The following is a 20,594-nucleotide window of genomic DNA, read 5'->3' as shown; positions in this document are numbered from 1 at the left end:
TTTAATATTCAAGTTTTGATTTTTTTTTTTTTTTCTAGAAAAAGTGGGGCACCCTGAATCATTATCTTCCATATCATCACCTGCATGTAATTCAAGAAGTTCTTCTTGGTTGATTGTATCATCCGTATCCATGCTTCTTGAGTGTGGTTGCTTCACCACAACAGCATCTAATTTTTGCAATTTTTCCTGCTACTTTACAGTAGGTTAGGCCCAGTCTGCGATTGATTTCTCTGGAGAGAGTTACACTTCTGTCTGTCTGACATGCTACTGATTTGTGACTGCTGATAGTCAAAGCATAAGTGCTTTTTGGCATGCTTAATTTAATATATTTTCTAGCTTCTTGATCAGAAACTTTATTTTCAGTGTTGTATTTTTGTAATTTTTTTTCTTAATTTCCAGAGATCACAATCTTTAGAGTATGCTGGATGGTTGACCCTGCAATTAGGACACTGCAGAGTTTGTACCTTGCATTCTGATTGACTATGAGTTTTTCACCCACAGTTTGGACATGCATCTCCACAGCATGCTATCTGGGAGTGACAAAATTTCTAGCATTTGTAGCATCTTGGGGAATTCACAATAAAGGCCAAACATGGCATTTTAAATAACCTGCTTTGACTGAAGCCAGTAGATTTGGTGTATTAAAGGTTAAAATTATACTACTTGTTGGGACTAAGATGCCGCCTTTTCATATCATGATTCTTTTTTCCTGAGTTACATTTTGATCCTTTAGTACTTCCTGAACTATTTCATCTTCGGAAATGTTTAATAGATCTCATTCAGTGATCACTCCCTTGGAAAAATTTAGGATGTTATGTGGGGTGACTTGAATTGGAATTCCACTTAAGTGAATCTTAACAGGAGTGCAGAATGTCTTGAGTAAGAGGCCTCTATTAGTAAGTCCCCAGATTGGAGGCATTTCACCATTTTCGGTGATACTGCTGCATTTTCAAGGCATCGTTGTATGATAAAAGAGGAGAGCTTGCTAACACATTGTGCCGAAAGAGAATGGATTATCCGGAAAGCTAGAGATTCCGGATAATCCATTGGACATCCTGCTTGTTTGCATCCTTTTTTGGTCTTTTCAACAGCGAGATCATGATGAGACCATGTTTACTCCTTTTAGCCCTGGTGGAGGGATTTTCTTCTCTCAAGTTACTGGCCCCACCATGTGGAGGCAGGAGCATTACCAACCGGTGACCAAGCAATCAGATGAATAGGAGAGCAGTACAATACTAGCGTAGGTAGCAGTAATGTTGCAAGTGAGATTGGCAGTGACGTTGCTATATAGGGAAGCAGTAATGCTGTGAGCGATCAGCAGTAACGATGTGAGCGGAGGAGAGTTTATAAAAGCTGTAGTACTCGCCTTATGAAAAACACAAGAAAATCGCACTAGAGAGAGATCGTTTGGCACCCAGAATCATTAAGGGAGGCAGCAAAGGAGGTAAGCAAACCATTAGCCATAATTATGAGTGCAATCACTGAATTCAAGGAAGGTCTCTGTGGACTGGAGATGTGCAAATTTATCCCTTATTTGCAAAGGGAATCAAAGGGTGATATGAGCAATTACAGACCTGCTAGCTTAATTCTGCTCCAGGGAAAAATAATAGAGTTACGGGTTAAAGAAGTGGTGCAGGACCATCTAGACAGGACTGCATTTATACAGCAGTCACAGCATGGATGTGTTAAGGGGTGGTCTTGTCTGGCTAATCTGATTGGATACAGATGGAGTGACCAAGGAACTGGATGTAAAAAATAATTATGATTTAATATACTTGGGTTTCGATGCTGTTGTACATAAATGACTGCTGTATAAGCTGGAGCAGTGTGGTATTAAGAGTATGTTACTGCTAAGAATAAAGAGATGGTTGAGTGGGAAAAGACAGAGATGGGTTATCAATGGACTTATCAATACTAATGCTAATGGCATTAGCATTAGTAGAGGCATATGATGCAAGAAAGCAAGCTCATACAGCATCAACCAAAAAAAAACAACAAACCCTTCCCATTTCACTCATCCATTTGCTCCAAATGTCTGTCTTGAATTTATTTAAGCTGTCAACTTCTACAACAGATGGAAGTTTGTTCTGCAATTAACCACCCGCTGGCTAAAGGCAAATTTCCACACATCTATTCTACAACTGTCTTTCCTCAATTTGAATTTATGTTCCCTCAGGAGTAGTGGAGTTCCACGTGGTTCAGTGCTGGGCACACTATTGTTTCAATATTTATTAATGATATTGATCAAGGTATATCAGGTTTAACATATAAGTTTGCAATTGATACAAAGGTTGTCAGGGTGGTTAATGAGAATAATGAAGGTATGCTGCTGCAATAAGATCTAGAAAAATTAAGCAGATGGGCTGAGAAATAGCAATTTAAGTTTAACCTTGAAAAATGCAAGGTACTGTACATGGGAACCAGTAATCATAGAGTAATGTACCAACTGTGTGGTATTATACTCAGTGTACTGGAAAATGAAAATGACCAGAGGAGTAACTGTGCAGTCAAATATGAAGTTCTTTGAGCAGTGCAGACAGGCTGCCAGGAGAGCTCATGGGGGTTTTTCAATGATATACAGGAATTTTACCAGCAGGGATAAGCAGGTGATTATCCCATTGTATAAGCAATGGTCTTGAGTACTGTATGCAGGTGGTGACTAATTTCAGGAAGGATGCAGAGCTACTGGAATGGGTACATAAGACAGCAATAAGATTGCTGTCTTATGTCATCTGGAAACTAGAACCCTGTGAGGTGATCTCATTGAGGTGTGTAAGTCTTTAAATGGATTCAGAAAACTCAATGCAAATGGGATGCTTCCTCTTGGTCAGATTATGCACACAAGGGGACATAAATTCAAATTGAGGAAGGATGGTTGCAGAGTAATGTGCTGAAATTTGCCTTCAGCCAATGAGTGGTTGCTTGCTGGAACTAGCTTCCATCTGCTGTTGTGGAAGTTGATAGTTTGAATAAATTCAAGAAAGAACTTGAAAAACTATTGGAGGGGAGGAATAGGTGACATGGGATTTTTTTTTTTTTTTTTTTGGCTGATACTGTATAAGCTTGCTTTCTTGCATTATTTGCCACTACTAATACTAAATGAAGACACAAGTTTACCTTGTTTACTTTGCCAGCTAGGCCTAATGCTTAAAGTCTGTCTTAAGAACTGCATAAAAACAAGAGCCAATAAGTGGAGCTAAAAGTGTTCTGAGAAGACATCAAGGAGAGCAGATATAGATGACATGTTATGACATAACTATTATTACTATAAACCATAGAGCTATACCATAACACCAGAAATTCTAACAATTTTTTAACATGAGTGTACAAAGCCAAATTGGGCAGTGCAATGCAGACACAGCCACCAATATTCACTGCACGTTTGAGACCTTACAAAAGCACACTTTCTTTTATTTTTTCTTCTGGTGATATAAGGGAATTTTTTCTTCAAAAGCTAGAAGACAGCCTCTAACTTACTTTTTAAGTTTCTCATATACAAGAATTTTACCAGAATCCTACTTGCTACCCTTAAAAAAAATCCCACATCAATTATGATGTAAAGAGGTAAGCAAGTAGTGTTTTATCACATTAAATTTTGTTCTCTACCAATCAGATATCATGGCCATTTCTTAACACTGTATGAGACTGCTTTTCTCAGCTATCTTACTTCCAAAGAGAATAACAGTATTTTGTATATCTACATGTGTAAATGGGTAAGTAAACAATCTTTAAGCAGTAATGTAGGCTAACATGTAGGTTAGTGCAAATGCATCATTTTACATAGCTATCTAGCAAAGTAGTTGAATTAATTAATTTAATTATTAATTCAACTACTTTGGTAGATAGCTATGTTAAAATGATGCATTTGCACTAACCTATATGTTAGTCATTCTACCTCGTAGCATGAGGCCTTGCCCCTAAATACTTTATAGTGCAGTAATGTAGGTTGTGCTCATAACCTAAGATCACTAACCCATCAATATTATTTCCAGAGTAAAGTATTGTTGAAAAACAGGTTCCATTCCTACAGTTCAGAAGACAGTAATTCTACTTGAATTTTAACTTGAGTTCTGACTGAGTAATTGCGTAAGGCTCTTCTGATGAAGGAGGAGGCTCACATTCTTTATCTCTGTCTGAAAATGATACTACATATCAATCATAGTCTTCTATTAGATTGTGATTGACTGCATATCAATCATAATCTAATAGAAGACTTGAGAGGTTCTGGAAATTAAAGTGTTTCACAATGTGCTACTGGTCACACAGCTGAAGCCAGATTCAGACATAATTCTATTTTATTTTTTGATGAAAAAACTATAAATGCTACTGAAATAGCATTTCGTCACATAATCCATCTGCATCTTCATACTTTGGAAAATGAAAATGCATTTGCTTTTCTTTACCCAAGATAAAATAAATCACACAATATTTTCAATATATATGTAAAATGGCTACTATTAAAAAGGAATTTAACTATTCCTCTTTATCACATTTTATTAATCAGATAAATTCCAAAAAGTTACATTTAAAAACAAATCCTACTTTAGTAACTAACACACCACTACATTATCCACAGGAATTCATTCAGCAATTAAAAATATAGTGTACTGCATTTTCATATGGCAATGAACATTAAGACAGAACACAATAGCTAAAACATACACTCAGTGGACAGAAATCGTGGGATACCTACCTAGTAATGGGTAGGCTCACCTTTCACCTGGATAAGAGCAGTCACACGGTGAGGCAATTGAGTCTATTAGTTCACGAAAGCATTCCACAGGTATTGCCATCCATGCTTGCTGCACCGCTGTCCATAATTCTGTCGCATTCCTGGGTGGAGGATACAAAGCTCGAACAGACTTTTCCACAGCATCCCAAAGATGCTTCGCAGGTATTGGTATTTAAGGGCACAAGGGCAGCTGAGGCCGAAATGTGTCAATACTCCACAGGGTTCATTCATGTCCGGTGAATGGGGAGGCCACTCTGCAGTGGTAAAGTCTGCGGAATGCTCTTCAAACCATGTTCTAGTTACCATGGCTCTGTGGGAAGGCGCATTGTCCTGCCGGAAGAGTCCATTGCCCTGTGGGTGCACGATGACTGTGAAGTGATGCAGATGGTCTGCAAGGATGGACACGTAACCTGGACCGTTCAGAGATGCATCTAGGCATACCAGAGGTCCCAACGTGTGCCAGGCGAACACACCCCAAACCATTACCGACCGTCCAACTGCCTGAACAGTTCCTTGTTGACAATGGGTGCATAGCTTCATGCAGTTTCTGCCAGATACACTTCCTCCCGTCTGATCGAAATAACTGGAAACAGGACTCATTGGACTAGTCTCCAATCATCCAAGGTCCAGTGACGATGTTCTTTCACCCATTTGAGGCTAGAGTCCTGTGTCATGGTGTTAGCAATGGGATTCTGGTGGGTAGGCACCTCCCATAACCTATTGCAGCTAATGATCGCCTGATGGTCTTGGTGGTGACGTTTCTGGCACCTCCCTTGTTGAAGTCGGCAATGATTTGTGCTACTGTCACTCTCTCTGGTTGGCTGAAACAATGCGAGACAGACATCGACAGCCACGTTCATCCACCACCTTTCTCCACCCACAGTGCTGTCCACGATGAGGTGTTATTCCAAAAATGGCATATTCCTGATACACTCTTGATACTGTCGAATGGGGATAGTGCAATTTCTGTACCATCTCCAAGATAGAATTATCCGTGCATTGGGCACCCACTATCACTATAAACAACGTGAGTTGGTTAACTCACGATGTTTATCCATACTGACATCGAATTACCATCTACGTGAATGCAGTGTACCTATATACCTGCCAAGCGGTGGGTTTGTCCGCTAGTGAGAGGGGTGACAGCATTGCATTGCCCAGGAACCAGATATCTCATGAATTCTGTCCTTTCGGTGTCTTGTCACGCTACATGTAAAATTAAAAGACTTACTTTTAATGTTGTATCCCTATTTCTCAAGTGCGCAATTCCAGTCCTAACTGTTAGTTCATTAAGTACAACAGTGTATAGAATTCCTAGTTCATCTAACCTAAAATTAAATATTAATTTTTTTTTTTTTAATTTAAGCAACAGTGGAATAACACACACACACACACACACACACACACACACACACACACACACCAATAATATATCCATATAAAAGAGTATAGTGAGAACAGAAATTTATTTGAACATGTGTAAAAATGAAATACAGAAAATGTAGAACAAACTCAACAACAGAGAAATAATGTAAATACATTTTCCATTATTTTTTTGTGAAATAATGGAAATATTTTATTCTTACTGATATCAGTGATGATACCTTACTTACTGAACACAAAAAAACTTACTTATAAAACAAATTTGTATACAAATGTGAAAAAAAAAAAAAAAATATGTATTAGTAATGACCATATGGTGCAAGGAAGCCTAAGGCTTATGCTGCACCAGTCAAAAAATAATAATAATAAAATAATAAAAAATTTATTAAACAAAATAAATAATTATTAAATAATAGAAGAAAAGTAAATAGACAACCTAGTAAATAGATATCCCTCCTCCCGTAGGTAATTATCCAGCTGACCTTTGAATTTCCCCAAACTGTAAGCCTCGACCACCCACGTAGGTGGTAACTTATTCCAGTAATTTATAACTCAATATAAAAGAATATAGTGACTAAAATAAAATAAAATAAAACTGATTAAAATAAAACTTCCTGCAATCCAGTCTAAACTTCGCCTCCTGGAACTTGAATTTATGGCCCCTAGTTCTAGAATCATTTATAACTGAAAATTTTGTCCTCATTCATTTTACTTTTGCCTCTCAGGGCCTTAAACACCTCAATCAAGTCTTCTCTAAAGTCCCTAATTTCCAAGCTTTGACACACATATTTGAAGTCTTCCTCTTATGCCCTTTTGCCAATCTCACCAGATGAGTTACCTCTCTTTGGAACCTTTCAAGAAGCTCAATGTCTTTTTTTAGGTGTGGTCTCCATACTTGGACATAATTATTCCAAGTATGGTCTAATAATAGCCTTGAATAATGGGATTATGGCATCCTTATCTCTACTAGCAAATTTTCAATAAATCATCAGTAAGACACCACGGGCCTTCCTTGCAACCTGTCTAAAATGCTCAAGAACTTCATATCTGACCACATCATAACTCCGAAGTGCCTTTCTTTCACTACTGACTTTAGTTCAATTCCACCAAGTGTATAAGTTATTTTGGAGTTACTGTTCCCCAGGTGTAAGAATTTGCACTTTGCTGGATTAAAGCATAGCTGCCATTTTTCTGACCATCCCTGAAGTCTATCTAGGTCACTCTGAAGAAGCTCTACTTTTTTTTTTTTTTTTATGAAAACCCTAAACACGAAAGGTATCAAAATCTATAGTACCGTGCATGGATTGAAAGAGAAGTATGGGGGGGGGGTTGCCGGAAACTTTGCTCTAGAGACTAAACATGGGTTTCACCACTTCAAGCCTCCAATAAGCAAAGTGGTGGTATTGCATCGGTTGATGAGTCATCTACCACCTGCTGAAGAAGCTCTACTTGCCAGCAATAATTAATTATAGTACCAATCTTTACATCATCTGCAAACTTAGACATCATGCCCTCTATCCCTTCATCGATGTCATTTAAGAAAATCAAAAATAACAGTGGTCCCAATACTGATCCCTGGGGTACCCAACTTATTACATTAACCCAATCTGAGGAACAATCATTTATGACAACCCCCTGCCTCTTGCCCTGAAGTCATCCTGCTATCCAACTATGGATTTCACTTGCTGCCTCCCCTAAAATTATAGGGTGATTCCAACCTGTTCCAACTTATAAAGTAACCACTGAGTCAAAGGCTTTGCTGAAATCTAAGTAAACAATATCAAAATTATTCCCTAAATCCAGCTCATGAGTGCCCCTGTAAAAATAGCTAACCAGATTTGTTAAACGTGATTTTCACTTTACAAAACCATGCTGCGTATTCTTCAGAATTTCATTTCTAGCTAAATGATCCTGAATTCCACCCTTGATCATTGCCTCCATGATTTTTCCTACTATTGAAGTTAGACTGAGCAGTCAGTAATTGCCCACTATACTCGTAGAACTGCCCTTATATTGGAGATACAGTGGCACTTTTCCAATCCAATGGAATCACTCCCAAGTCCAGTGATGCTCTCATAATTAGCCTCAATGGTTCAATGCATTCACTTGCTGCCTCCCTTAAAATTATAGGGTATATGCCATCAAACCCAGGAGCCTTACTTGCCTGTAGGGTTGAAAAAGTTTTTTCATTAAATAATCATGTGAAATTTCAATATCATTAATTACATATTTTTCAACTTCACTTCCATAATTTCTCATTGACATAAAGGGTTTTCCTTCTGGAAATATCAATGCAAAGTAAATGTTGAGTTCATCTGCAACATCACCTGGGATATCTAATACTATCCCACGTTTGTCCTTCTCTTCTTTGCATTTACATATGTGAAGGATTCCTTATCCCCACTCTTTGCCAGCCTAACCTTTTCTGTGGCACTATTACAGATCAATCTGTAGCTGTTATAGGCTTCAGTGCTTTTTATTGCTCTGTGACTTTTCCATGCTGTCTTTTCTGCTCAAGTAATCTGGCAACCATTATTCATCCAACTTGGAATCCTCTTCATGGCATATTTTTTTAATGGTATATAAGCATTCACAAGACTTCTGTGGTTAATGTTTTAAAGGTATACCATAATTCAATCGTATTATCTCTCTGTGAGATGTGCACAAACTAGTTATTTCCATTCCCAAAATGAAGCAGCTGCTTCTTAAGGGCAACTTAAATCTAAACAAACTGCCTGTTGTTAAACTTAATAATCAAAGTATCAAACTAGAAATAACATGCAAATATCTTGGAGTAATGTTCGATCATAAACTCTCTTTCATTCAACGTGTAAAGTATATTTTGAAGAAGATTAAGGCTTTAACAGGGAAAATACTTAAAATTAGTAAAAACATTTGGAGTATAAAATTAAGTTCATTAAAGCTATACTATAAAAGTTTATTTTTGCCTATCATATGCTATGCAGCAGGTGCATGTGACTTTAGGGTGGTTAATAGCATTATGAAAAAATATCTAATCCAATCTCAGCATTTTTTTCCTTTTTGCCACCTCCAGAGTATGTAGAACTATTTTTACTGTTGCTCTGCAGGTTCTGAATGGCTGAATACCTATTTACTATGAAATAATACTGCAGTATCTATTATATCACTGAAAAAAGCATCCCCCAGATAATATTGGTAACTATACATTGAACATGGATTTATCTGAAAGAGAGGATGTTGCTAGATTAAGATCTGGGTTTATGAGAAACTGGCAGTTGGAATGGAATGCTGCTCTTTTGGGCAGAGCTACATATAGTTTTATTCCTAATGTCTTTGAATACACTAAGCAGTTAAAATGGTTTTGTCCCAGCTTAAATGTCACATTTATGATTACAGGTCATGGGAATATAAACTCCAAATTAAATGCACTTTGATTGTCCGCATCGCCTCTATGCCCTTGTGGAGCTCTTGAGATGGTCAATTATTTAATCCTAGAATGTAACCACTATTTAGATGTTAGAAATCAGCTTCAGATTTTGACAAATGTATATAGACCCACTGATTTTCCACGGTTGGTGGAAACAAGGGAGAATTTCTTGTATTTTGAATTTCTATTATATAGGAGATACAAGAATTTCTTGTATCTCCTATAGTGTGTTTAGGAGACGAAAATGCATTGTAAATGTTAATCCTTAATGAGGTATTACACCAAAGAGTTTATAAGGTTTTCTTGGCTCTGAGTTTCACTGAGTCCTTTATTGTAAGTTAGCATTAGCATTAGTAGAGGCATTTGATGCAAGAAAGCAAGCTTATGCAGCATCAGCCAAAAAAAAAAAAAAAACCCACTTCCACTTCACCCCTCTGTTCGTTCAAAATACCTGTCCAGCTGAGCCTTAAACTTATTTAGGCTATCAACCTCCACCACAAGGGATGGAAGTCTGTTCCACCAACCAACCACCCGCTGGCTAAAGGCAAATTTCCGCACGTCTATCCTACATCTGTCTTTCCTCAATTTGAATTTATGCCCTCTCAGGTGATTTTTCTGAGCTAGAGGAAGAATCCCATCAGCATTGAGCATGCTTAAACCATTCAAGGCTTTATACACCTCTATCAGATTACCTCGCTGGTGCCTAGTCTCCAGACACTGTAATTTGCAAAACTTAAGCCTTTCTTCGTAAGAGCACCCCTTTGTTCCATTCACTAATCTTGTTGCCCTTCTCTGTACTCGTTCCAGCAGCTCTACATCCTTCTTGAAATGAGGCCTCCAGACCTGTATACAGTACTCTAGGTGTGGCCTGACCATTGCCTTATACAATGGAATAATCACCTCCTTATCCCTGCTGGAAAAATTCCTGTATATCATTGACAATACTCCATGAGCTACTCTTGCAGCCCATCTGCACTGCTCAGAGAACTTCATATCTGCCTGCACAACCACCCCCAAGTCCCTTTCATTCTCTACCACTGTCAGTGTAGTACCACAGAGTTGATACGTTGCTCTGGGGTTGCTGTTTCCCATGTGTAGTACTTTACATTTGTCAATGTTAAACTTCATTTGCCACCTCTCAGCCCATCTGCTCAACCTTTCCAGATCCTGTTGCAGCAGCATAGTGTCAGTAGTGTCCTTGACAACCTTTGTATCGTCTGCAAACTTGGACATTAAGCTTGATATATCATCATCAATATCATTTATAAATACAGAAAACAATAATGGACCCAACACTGAGCCCTGAGGGACTCCACTAATAACATTAGTCCACGATGAGCAGTGTCCATTGATTACCACTCTGTGTCTTCTCCCCCTCAACCACCCCTTTATCCATAGCAGCAATTTGCCTCCAATGTCACACTGCTCCAATTTGTGTAGCAGTCTTCCATGTGCAACAGTATCAAAAGGCTTTCTAAGATCCAAGTATATAATATCAAAGTTATTCCCTGCATCCAGTTCTTTTGTGACTGCATCATAGTATCCAATCAAGTTGGTCAGGCAAGATTTCCCCTTAACAAAACCATGCTGTGTCTGAGCTATAACTGAAGTCTTGTCTAAATGATCCTGCAGTGCTTCTTTAACCAGTGCCTCCATTAATTTTCCTGGAACAGAAGTTAAGCTCACAGGTCTATAATTACTTGTGTCAGCCTTTGATCCTCCTTTGTGAATTGGGGTCACATTTGCACATTTCCAGTCTATGGGTACCTCCCCTGAGTCCAAGGAAGCTCTCATAATTATGGCTAAGGGTTTGCTTACTTCCTTTGCTGCCTCCTTTAATATAACTGGATAGATCCCATCTACCCCGGGTGCCTTTCTTGTGTTTATCTTCAACAGTTTCTCCTCCACTTTACTCCCAGTTATTTCAAGATTCTGTAGCTTACTGCTAGGGTTGAATACACCTCTGGTATTCCCCTTGCTGAATAACTCCTCATGTGTGAATGTCGATGCAAAATATTCATTTAGTTTGTTAGCTACCTGAGCAGGATCATCAACAGTTGACCCATCAATATCAAGTGGACCAATCTGATTCATCCCCTTCCTTCTAGAGTTTACATAAGTAAAGAACTCTTTGCTGTTTTTATTTGCATCCCTTACCAAGGATTTCTCGTAATCTGCCTTCGCCTGCCTAACCTCCTTTGTAACTTGGTTACAGATCAACTTGTATCTATCATAAGCTTCTTTGTCATGTGTTAATTTGTAAGTATCCCATGCATTTTTCTTCTCTGCCATATGCCTCATTAGTTCATCTGACATCCATTTTGGCCTAAACCTTGAACAATATTTCTTAGTTGGTATGTAAAGCCTAGTAGCTTCCAAGATAAGTTCTTTGAATGCTTCCCATTTGGAATTTGCTGTTGGTAACATCATCAGTTGGTCCCACTGTATAGAATTTAAATACTGTCTCAGTCCATCGTAGTCGCCTTTACGGAAGCAATAACCCTTCCCTTTACCCCTAATGGTAGTTACCTCTTTGAGTAAATCCCACTTCAGCACACTGTGATCACTGCCACCTAGTGGTTCATTTATCTGCAGATTCTTAATGCATGAAGAATCACTGCTGATAATCAAATCAAGAGTATTACTCCCTCTAGTTGCCTCCCGAACATGCTGATGTAGAAAACAATCATCCAATAAATCCACAAAAGCCTTGCTGGCGTGTGAGTGACCAACCCACAAATTCCAGTCAATATCTGGGAAATTAAAATCCCCCATTATAAGACTCTGATTTACTGGCCCACTCTATTTCCCTGTACAGTTTCTTATTATACTCATCAGAGTCATTAGGCCTATAGCACACTCCTACTCTCAATTTTGATCTCTCAATGCTTATGTCATACCAAACTGACTCGACACTGCACTGTCCAGCAATGTCCACTGGCTTCACTTCCTTGGATTTATGTATTTCTTAACTAATAGCATAACCCCTCCTCCCTTCCTATCCTGTCTATCCTTTCTGTAGACGTTGTACTCCCCAAATTGCAGTTCTGCATCCCTTATATCTGTGTGACACCACGTCTCTGATATCCCAACAATATCTGCCTTCGATGTTTTGAGCAATACCTCAAATTCATCAAATTTATTTACTAAACTCCTAGCATTGGTGTACATGCACCTGTTTCTATTCTTAGCTACCCTAACACAACCCATGTGTTTACTTGTACCGCAATGGCTCCCAGCAGTCTCTGAAATACCATGCATCTTGTTTTTCAGGCTTCTGCTCATTCTAATAGAAGCAGTGCAAGAATCTCTTTCACCTCTGCCAGTGGCTACTGTCAATCTATTGGTCTTTGTCTCCCCCCAAGCTAGCAGTTTTCCGACCCACCTAACACTGCCTCGATAGCATCAGCAAATATTCTTGCACCCTTTCTATTTAAGTGTATCCCATGCCTGTAGAAGCAATCTCTCCTGTTAACAAGTACAGTCCAGGCTGAAAAAAATTCTACCCCTTGAGCCTTGCACAATCTTTCCAGGGCCGAATTGATCAACAAGGCTCTCATCATATACTCCCTCCTATCGTGTCTGGGCAGAATTGCAGGCACTTTCAAATTCAACCCTAATTCTCGGCTTTTGTTTAACAGTGACCTGTACTTGTTAAGTAATTCTGCCGGTCTCCTACTCTTAATATCATTAGTGCCAACGTGTACAGCTATATCACCTTTTGTGCCCTTAAAAGATGATATTCGCTCTACAACCTCATCAACCTTTGCCCCTGGCAGACATACCCTGGTCCTGTTCCACCTATCTTTTTTACAAAGCATGTTCCCCGTTTCCCTGACAATAGAGTCACCAACAACTACTAGTTCCTTCGGGACCAGCGCATTCTGCCTTGGGGGTTCTCTCTGTGTCATGCGATGCCCAAGTGCAAGCTCTGGCATTGATGTGGGCAGCTGAGAGCTTGATGGGCCCCTCAATTTAGTTTCTTCAAGGGCATCCACCCTGTCCTTCAAGCTCTCATATAGGCCCACAAGAACGCCGAGTTGTTGCCTGATATCGATACACTCCTTGCATCGCGCACACACAAAGACATCCCCTTTGGCAGTATCATGTCCCGTACCCGATTGCTCTGCAAACATCAAGCAAACAGGGCATTTTATAAGGCTGTGAGTCAGAGGACAACTGCCCCCTCAGTTCTGCTCTGAGCCACAGCACTTCCATTAGCTTGAGCCTTTTGCTTTGCTGCTCTGGTCTGAGTCATGATTCTATTAATTTATTAATTAATTATAATTATGTTATGTTATTAATTATGTTAAATATAATTAATTATATTACGTTTGTAATCTAAGTCGTTATATGTATTTATTTAAACGTACAATTTAACTGCTAACGAAGTTCAACTAACGCTATCTAGTACGGTATATAACTATCGTATCACAAAGGCGGGAAAGTTACGAACGGTAGCGGAGTTGAAACACGTGGAAACCCTTACCGATACTTTTATGCAATTACAAGGCCTAGTAAAGAATAAATACACCAAATTAATCAGAAAATCACAAAATAATGTTATACTATTAAATTTAAATCAAAAGTTTTAGAAAAACAATAATTTCAAATCAATAAATAAGAAAAATCCACTTAGCGGCTTTGAACACGACCGTCTCCTAGTAGCCTCGTCAGCAAGTTGTTCATAAGAACTGTTGTTGAAAATTAAATATTGTGTTTATGAGAGGTTAATGGCTATGTCTTGCAGGAAAATAAGTGCTGTTAATGATATACATTATATTCGATAAATTATATGTATCGAATACCGAATCATAAAATTCAATACATATAATGTATCGAATTTTAATGACTATGTACAACACCAAAGGTATTAAATTTCAGGAAACTTCGACAGTGTTGAAAACACTAATGTTTATTTCTGAATATTTTTCTTTTGGAGACATATGGCTGTTAATGTTACTTCCTGTCTATAGGATGTAGACTTGAATATAATTTTAGACTTGTATATAATTTTCATTGATACTGTTTGGTTGCTAGCTTTGCAGCTGTATTCAAATATGTCTAAGTATCTTTAGATTAGAATTTAAATATAATAGAATATAGTTCACTATACACTATTTCTTTTTACTATTGTAAACTTTTCTCTTCTATTTCAGGGGATGACTATTCTTCTACCCCTTATCTTCTATCCAACTTTCCCTTCCCTTTCCTTCCAATCCCCATACTTCTCATTCTTATCTCCACTTCCTTTCCCTAAACACCTTGGGGCTCCCAGGCTTACTTGGTAGCCTCAGTAAGTGTCTCTGGAAATAAAGTTGTCCCTGACATGCCTCCTCATGGCCAAGGTTGGGAGTCAGGGGACCAGGTGTCCCCTGACTGCGAAGTCACCATGTGCAGGTACTCAACATAACACCACATTTATTTACACACACTTGCCGGCCTTGGCCTTTTTCCTTTTTCAGATGCTACAGCAGTATATAAGGGAAACCCTGGAGACTGCAATTAAAACAAACACACCTTAACACTTTGACCTTGTGAGATATCTACCCAGTTAACAGAGGCCAAGTAGCACCTTAAGCAGTTGTAATTTCCTTTCCTGAAATTATAACCAATTTCTTTGCCTTTAAGGTATGTCAGGTATGGCTTTAAGTATATCAGGTTTAAACAATTATCACAGCTTAAGAAAAGGAAGGAAAGAAAAAGTTAGTATATTTAATTGTTAATCTTAAAGTGATATCAGCATGAATAAATTCTAAGAGTTATAAATTTCAAAATAATAGGTTCACATAGTATAAGATCTTAAATTAACTTGGCTCACCCTTAAAATTTCTCAGTGAAATATGTATTAAATGCAATTTCCTAAAAGATGCATGCATTTATCATTGTGTATGATGTTTATGATATGTTAATCTATTCATCATCCACAATAGGGTGTCAATTAACTAATCTAACTAGGGATTGGCTAGTTTGGAAAAATTTATTTGTTTCGATAAAAATGAAGAATAAGTACCGATTCCTCATTTTTTTTATTAATTTTGAAATCCATTTATTTCTCTACTTTATACTCAACTGAAAAACCCATATCATTAACATTTTTCTTCAATTTTTCGATACTATTCATTTTGTCACAGATGAATATCTCTGGACATTAACATTTTGTAGACAATTTAGAAACACTATGGTTGATATAATTCTGTTCCATTCACTCAACCAAGTATAAATAGCAGATATAGAACAGCTATAGCCAAGCTCAGTAACCCACAGAGACACAAAATGGCATTTGAAGTCTAGGGAACTGTCAAGAATAATCTGTGAGCTGAAATCCTTTGAAATGGATATATGAATTTCATTTAATAAAATTTATGTACACACTTCAAATTAAAATAAAATTTACTTTTCAGAATGAGTCATTTCAAACTTTATTTTAATCATAAATGAATAAAGTAGCATATTATAAAAGTACTATCTTATAACCAGCTGCAAAATACCAGGGAAAATACTGTTAATAGGAAACAAAAAGAAGTTGAATTTTTATGATAACTTTTAGGAGCAAAACTCTTGCCTTTCACAATAGTGAATTAGGGTATGAATAAAAGGCACACAATTTTTATATGAATTTTTTTGCTATTTTCAATATATTTCTCTGTGAATAAAAGTTAGAAACAGTGTGTGGATTTCTTGAAAAATGCCAATTGGCATGGGAATCAATAGATATTAGATTTTTTATTTTTTTTTTCACCCTGTTAATCAAGGTATTATTTTGATGCATACCATTTTCAGTCTATTTTTTTGGGAGCTAGAGTTCAAGTGTTAAAGAGTTGCAGTTTCACTGTGTCTGCTACAAATCACAACAAAAATGTTATCAGTGATTATAAAACTTTATTATGGGCACTGGTAGTTACATAAACCTACCTAGAACACAGGATCACACTTGGCATTAAACTGAAAAATGAAAATATTGCACAAAACACATCTGTTACAGTGTTTGTAGTGCTGATACACACTGAAGTTCGAATACAATTTCTGTAAGAGACAGTGTTATGCTTAATAGTTGACAAAAAATGCAGGCAGTATCTGAACGATAACAGTGCCTTACATTTTATTTTTTAATGGTGACCCAAAACTAGCCTGAATTTAAAAAAGTTGAGAAAACAAATCTGTTAATTTGTAAGCAGTGGACTTGAATTTCAGAAGATCATAATTTGGAACAAGCACTGCACATATGAAGGAAAACTATTTCAAGGAATAGAAAGAATAGAATAGGGAGATATATCAGGAAAAGAAATATACAGCCCAAGGAGGTTCTGGTTCAGAAGTTCTTTGAATATGTCACTACCTGTACATTCCAGTATTGTATTAGCTCTTGCAGCAATATTCCAACAATTTTATTTTCTCAAGGCTTATTGCTATAGTTCATTTTTAACTACAGGTTGAAGGGATATGACCATATGGGAAGAGTTAGTGGACTTTCTGTTTTGGCAACATAATTTAGGAGCAGCAATTTTCTCCTAAGATGAAGGGGTGGTGCGTTTGCTTCTGCATATTAACTCTAAACAGGTGATGATTGGAGAGCTCAGAGGCTCTCCAAGCTTCATAAAGCACAATAATAAACTGGGTTAACCACTCGAGAATCAGATAAAGCACCATAGTCCAGTAAGATCTGATAGTGCTACGGCACAAATGAAATAGAGTATATCTATTGGTGCCACATGTCAAAGCTGATATTACTCATCTTTTTTTTTTGCAGATAGCGCATATATTCATTATGCTTCAGAAATTTAAGCACACTGGCAAGAGTTCTAAGAAATGGCCACTATCAGAGAGCATTATAGAATGTACAGTGTGTAGTCATGTTTTTTTTTTTTTTACAGAAATGTATCACAATAGTTTTCTGTTTAGTAAGGTGATAGATATTCTGTGATGTCCACAGTTCTATTTTATTGGAACAGTTGTTTAATGTAGCTCATATTTGGGAATTGCATGAGATACTAAAGTATCTTTCAACTGTAGCAAGAATGTCATGTATCATTCATTTTATTTTGATGGCAAATTGTGTGGCACCGAGAATATTTTGAGGATATTTTGATAACAGATCTGATAAGTATGGCATTGCATCTTGGTAATCAAAGTTGTTACTTAATGGAATAAATGGTCTCCATAGTTGAGGTGATAGCTTGGGGAAATTCAAAGGTCAACTGGATATATGAGGACGGAGTCAAAAAGGTATTTTAGTTTTTATTTATTATTTTTTATTAATTAATTAGCTTTTTGGTTGGTGCAACAAAGCCTTGAACTTCCTTGCACCATATGGCTAATACTAATAGTAAAATGTTTTGGTGTTTAGTTAATCTCAAAACAGGAAAAAAAACCTTGGCTAAAGTAATCACAAATGACACAGACAGAATTAAAACAGAAGAGAATGATATTTTAGAAGTAAACAGTTTTAGTATGAAGTAAATACTTTGATAATTTGCTAAAAAATAGGAGCTGAAGACATCACTGAAGAAGAGGAGAAGCTTAAAATTAAAAAAAATTTTGAATACTATCTCTATTACTGAGGTAGAAAATATGAAGTGTTGAAAGGCTGTAGATGAAATTAGGAATGAAGTGCAATGCAATGCAGTGCAATGCCTGAAATGCAAAAAGCTGAAGAGAAAATAGTGTCACTTGTTACACCACATTATCCAGAGGTTATTTTCTGAAGAATAATTCTAGATGATTACACCAAGGCATTAATAATACCAGTATACAAAAAAAGGAAAATAAAGCAGAAGGAAAATTACAAAGGAGTTTCACTTCTTAGAGCAGTGTTTGCCAAACTTTTTTAGTCACGGAACACTTTTTATCTTACAATATATTTATGGAACACATTCTTTTGGTTTTTGAAATCAAAACTAAATAATAATTGCTTGAATATATTTTATTTTTGAAAACAAAATCAAAATAAAAATATAAAATATCATTAATGCACAATTTCTATCAAGAAAACACATATAAAGTATTATAAAATCCATTCAAAATTAACAACTGTATTCTACATAAAAAAAAGCTATATGCATACAAAAACAAAACAATGAGGTTTCTAAAAGGAAAATACAAATTGGAGTTTAATGGGATTGGTGTTTTTGCATTTTTGTATCACAAATTCAATTAATATTAAGAATAAAGCTGGAAAGTTGAATCCTCATGTCAGGTGCAGCATCAAGTCTCACACAAATAAGTTGTAGGAAAAGGAAGTAATACCACATTGCACATTTAACCACATTGGGGTATTCTTCTATTAAGCTACTCCAAAAATTATTTAGTGTAAGATTCTTAAACTTTTTGTTTTAAATCAGTCAGAAATCAAATCAATTAGGCTTTCATAATGGTGCACACAGTGAGCACAGAAATACTGAGAAAGGACATTTCAGGAAATGATCACTGTTCCAAAGAATCCCAGTTCCAGTTGTTCCATGTAGGCAGGACTAGGGTATGGTGACAGCAGGATAAATCAATGGCCCATTGATGCTAGGTGTTAACACTGCAGGCTGGTGGTGGAAGTGTGATAGTGTGGAGTGTTTTCCATAGCACACACAATAAGTTCCCCTCATAATGATGGATGATTGTTGAATCAGAATTTCAATTCAGAGCCAACTTGAACATTGCTGCTGATCAGGTGCAACTCTTCATAGCTTCAAGGTTATCCATCTTGTTAATGACTACTTCCAACAAAGAGAATGTGCCATATCACACAGCACAAATTATTTAGAAATGGTTACAGGTAGGGGATTGCCGATTTATGAGATGGGATGGAAAAACCTTTTACCACAAGGGATTTACTGCCATCCAATTTGAGGCAACTGTGGGGCGAAATTAAGTCTATATGGACCAGCATCCCTTTTGGCATCTTGTGGAGTCCATGCCCCAACAAGCCTAAGGTTGTTCTGAAGGCCAAAGGGGATGAAAGTCACTATTAGATTAATGTTCCTAATAAACTGGCCATTAGCATATATAATAAGTCAGTCAGTCATTAATGCTTATATACATCCTATACAGATGATCCTATGAATAATTTGGTTTTCTACTATTTCCTTCAAACAAATTCTAACTGCCAAATACTAGATACTGATTTAAGCAAAGCTGGAAGTTGTCTACCTTTTTCAAGATCCTGAACTACTTCCATCAAAAAATTAAATTATATTCCATTAACAAGAAATGAAATTGCAATTCTCTAAAAATTAGTCAAAACGCAAAGTTTATTTTTTTAACTTCATGTTTTGATTTAACTGAACTGAAAGTTCAATTTAATTACAGATGTTGGACCAAATCTTATATCCATTTAAATTAAATTCATTACATAACACTTCTTTTCTTCTAATCTATAACCTCTTATATTTGATTTCATAATTTTAAATCACCATACTAACAGTAATCACGTTTCACTCATCTCTGCTGTCTGACAGGCCATTTAGGAGACAGCTCATATTTTAAGTCTTTTTTGCTATTAAACTGATATACAATAAAGTTTTTCAGAAAATAAACTAAATGTTTACCAAAAAATTAAATAAATAATATTTAAATATATTTTTATTACCTAATAAACTGTGATTCTGCAGGAATCTGTGTGTGTAAATCAGAATTAGGAAAAACTGAGATACCTCCTTTTATTAGTTCTTGTGTAATGTGTGCTGCAAGATCTCTTAGCTTAAATCCCACTTCAGAGTCACTACTTGATATGGCAACTGCTGTCTTAAAGGGTGCAAGATATCGATGGAACCTTAAAACCTGAAAAGAATTCACTTTTTATTTATATACAGTGATAATTCATAAAATCAAATCAAATTTACATGCTAATTGCATTTAAAATATCATGCAAATATTACTATTATTTATTATAAATAAGCTTTTGCTGCAAATATTTGGACATATTCCTCCCATTTGCAGCGAGAAATATCCTGTTTTTGGTTAAAGTTTTAAAGGTGATTCATTTGAGGGTCTATTCTTAGAGTTATTTAAAAAGGAAATGATATATCTGAATGTTCTACTTCCCCCCCATACCCCTCCCTCTGAGACTGATCACTCACC

At 36.7% G+C, this 20,594-nt stretch overlaps 1 protein-coding gene across 1 annotated transcript in view; it reads right to left on the bottom strand.

The window, feature by feature from the left end:
* The window catches only part of PolG2 (DNA polymerase subunit gamma-2, mitochondrial), an 86,003-nt gene that overhangs the window by 1,213 nt on the left and 64,196 nt on the right, over positions 1–20,594 (bottom strand). The window contains exons 7-8 of the mRNA XM_090377790.1: positions 20,104–20,294; positions 5,964–6,060 (exon numbers count right to left, since the gene is read on the bottom strand). Coding sequence (XP_090233916.1) covers positions 5,964–6,060; positions 20,104–20,294 — 288 coding nt within the window. The remainder of the gene's footprint in view (positions 1–5,963; positions 6,061–20,103; positions 20,295–20,594) is intronic.

This window comes from Mastigoproctus giganteus, chromosome 7 (assembly GCF_048544385.1).
Source record: "Mastigoproctus giganteus isolate SK-2022 chromosome 7, ASM4854438v1, whole genome shotgun sequence".
Lineage (NCBI taxonomy): Eukaryota > Metazoa > Arthropoda > Arachnida > Uropygi > Thelyphonidae > Mastigoproctus > Mastigoproctus giganteus.
This window is presented reverse-complemented; position numbering and strand designations above follow the sequence as displayed.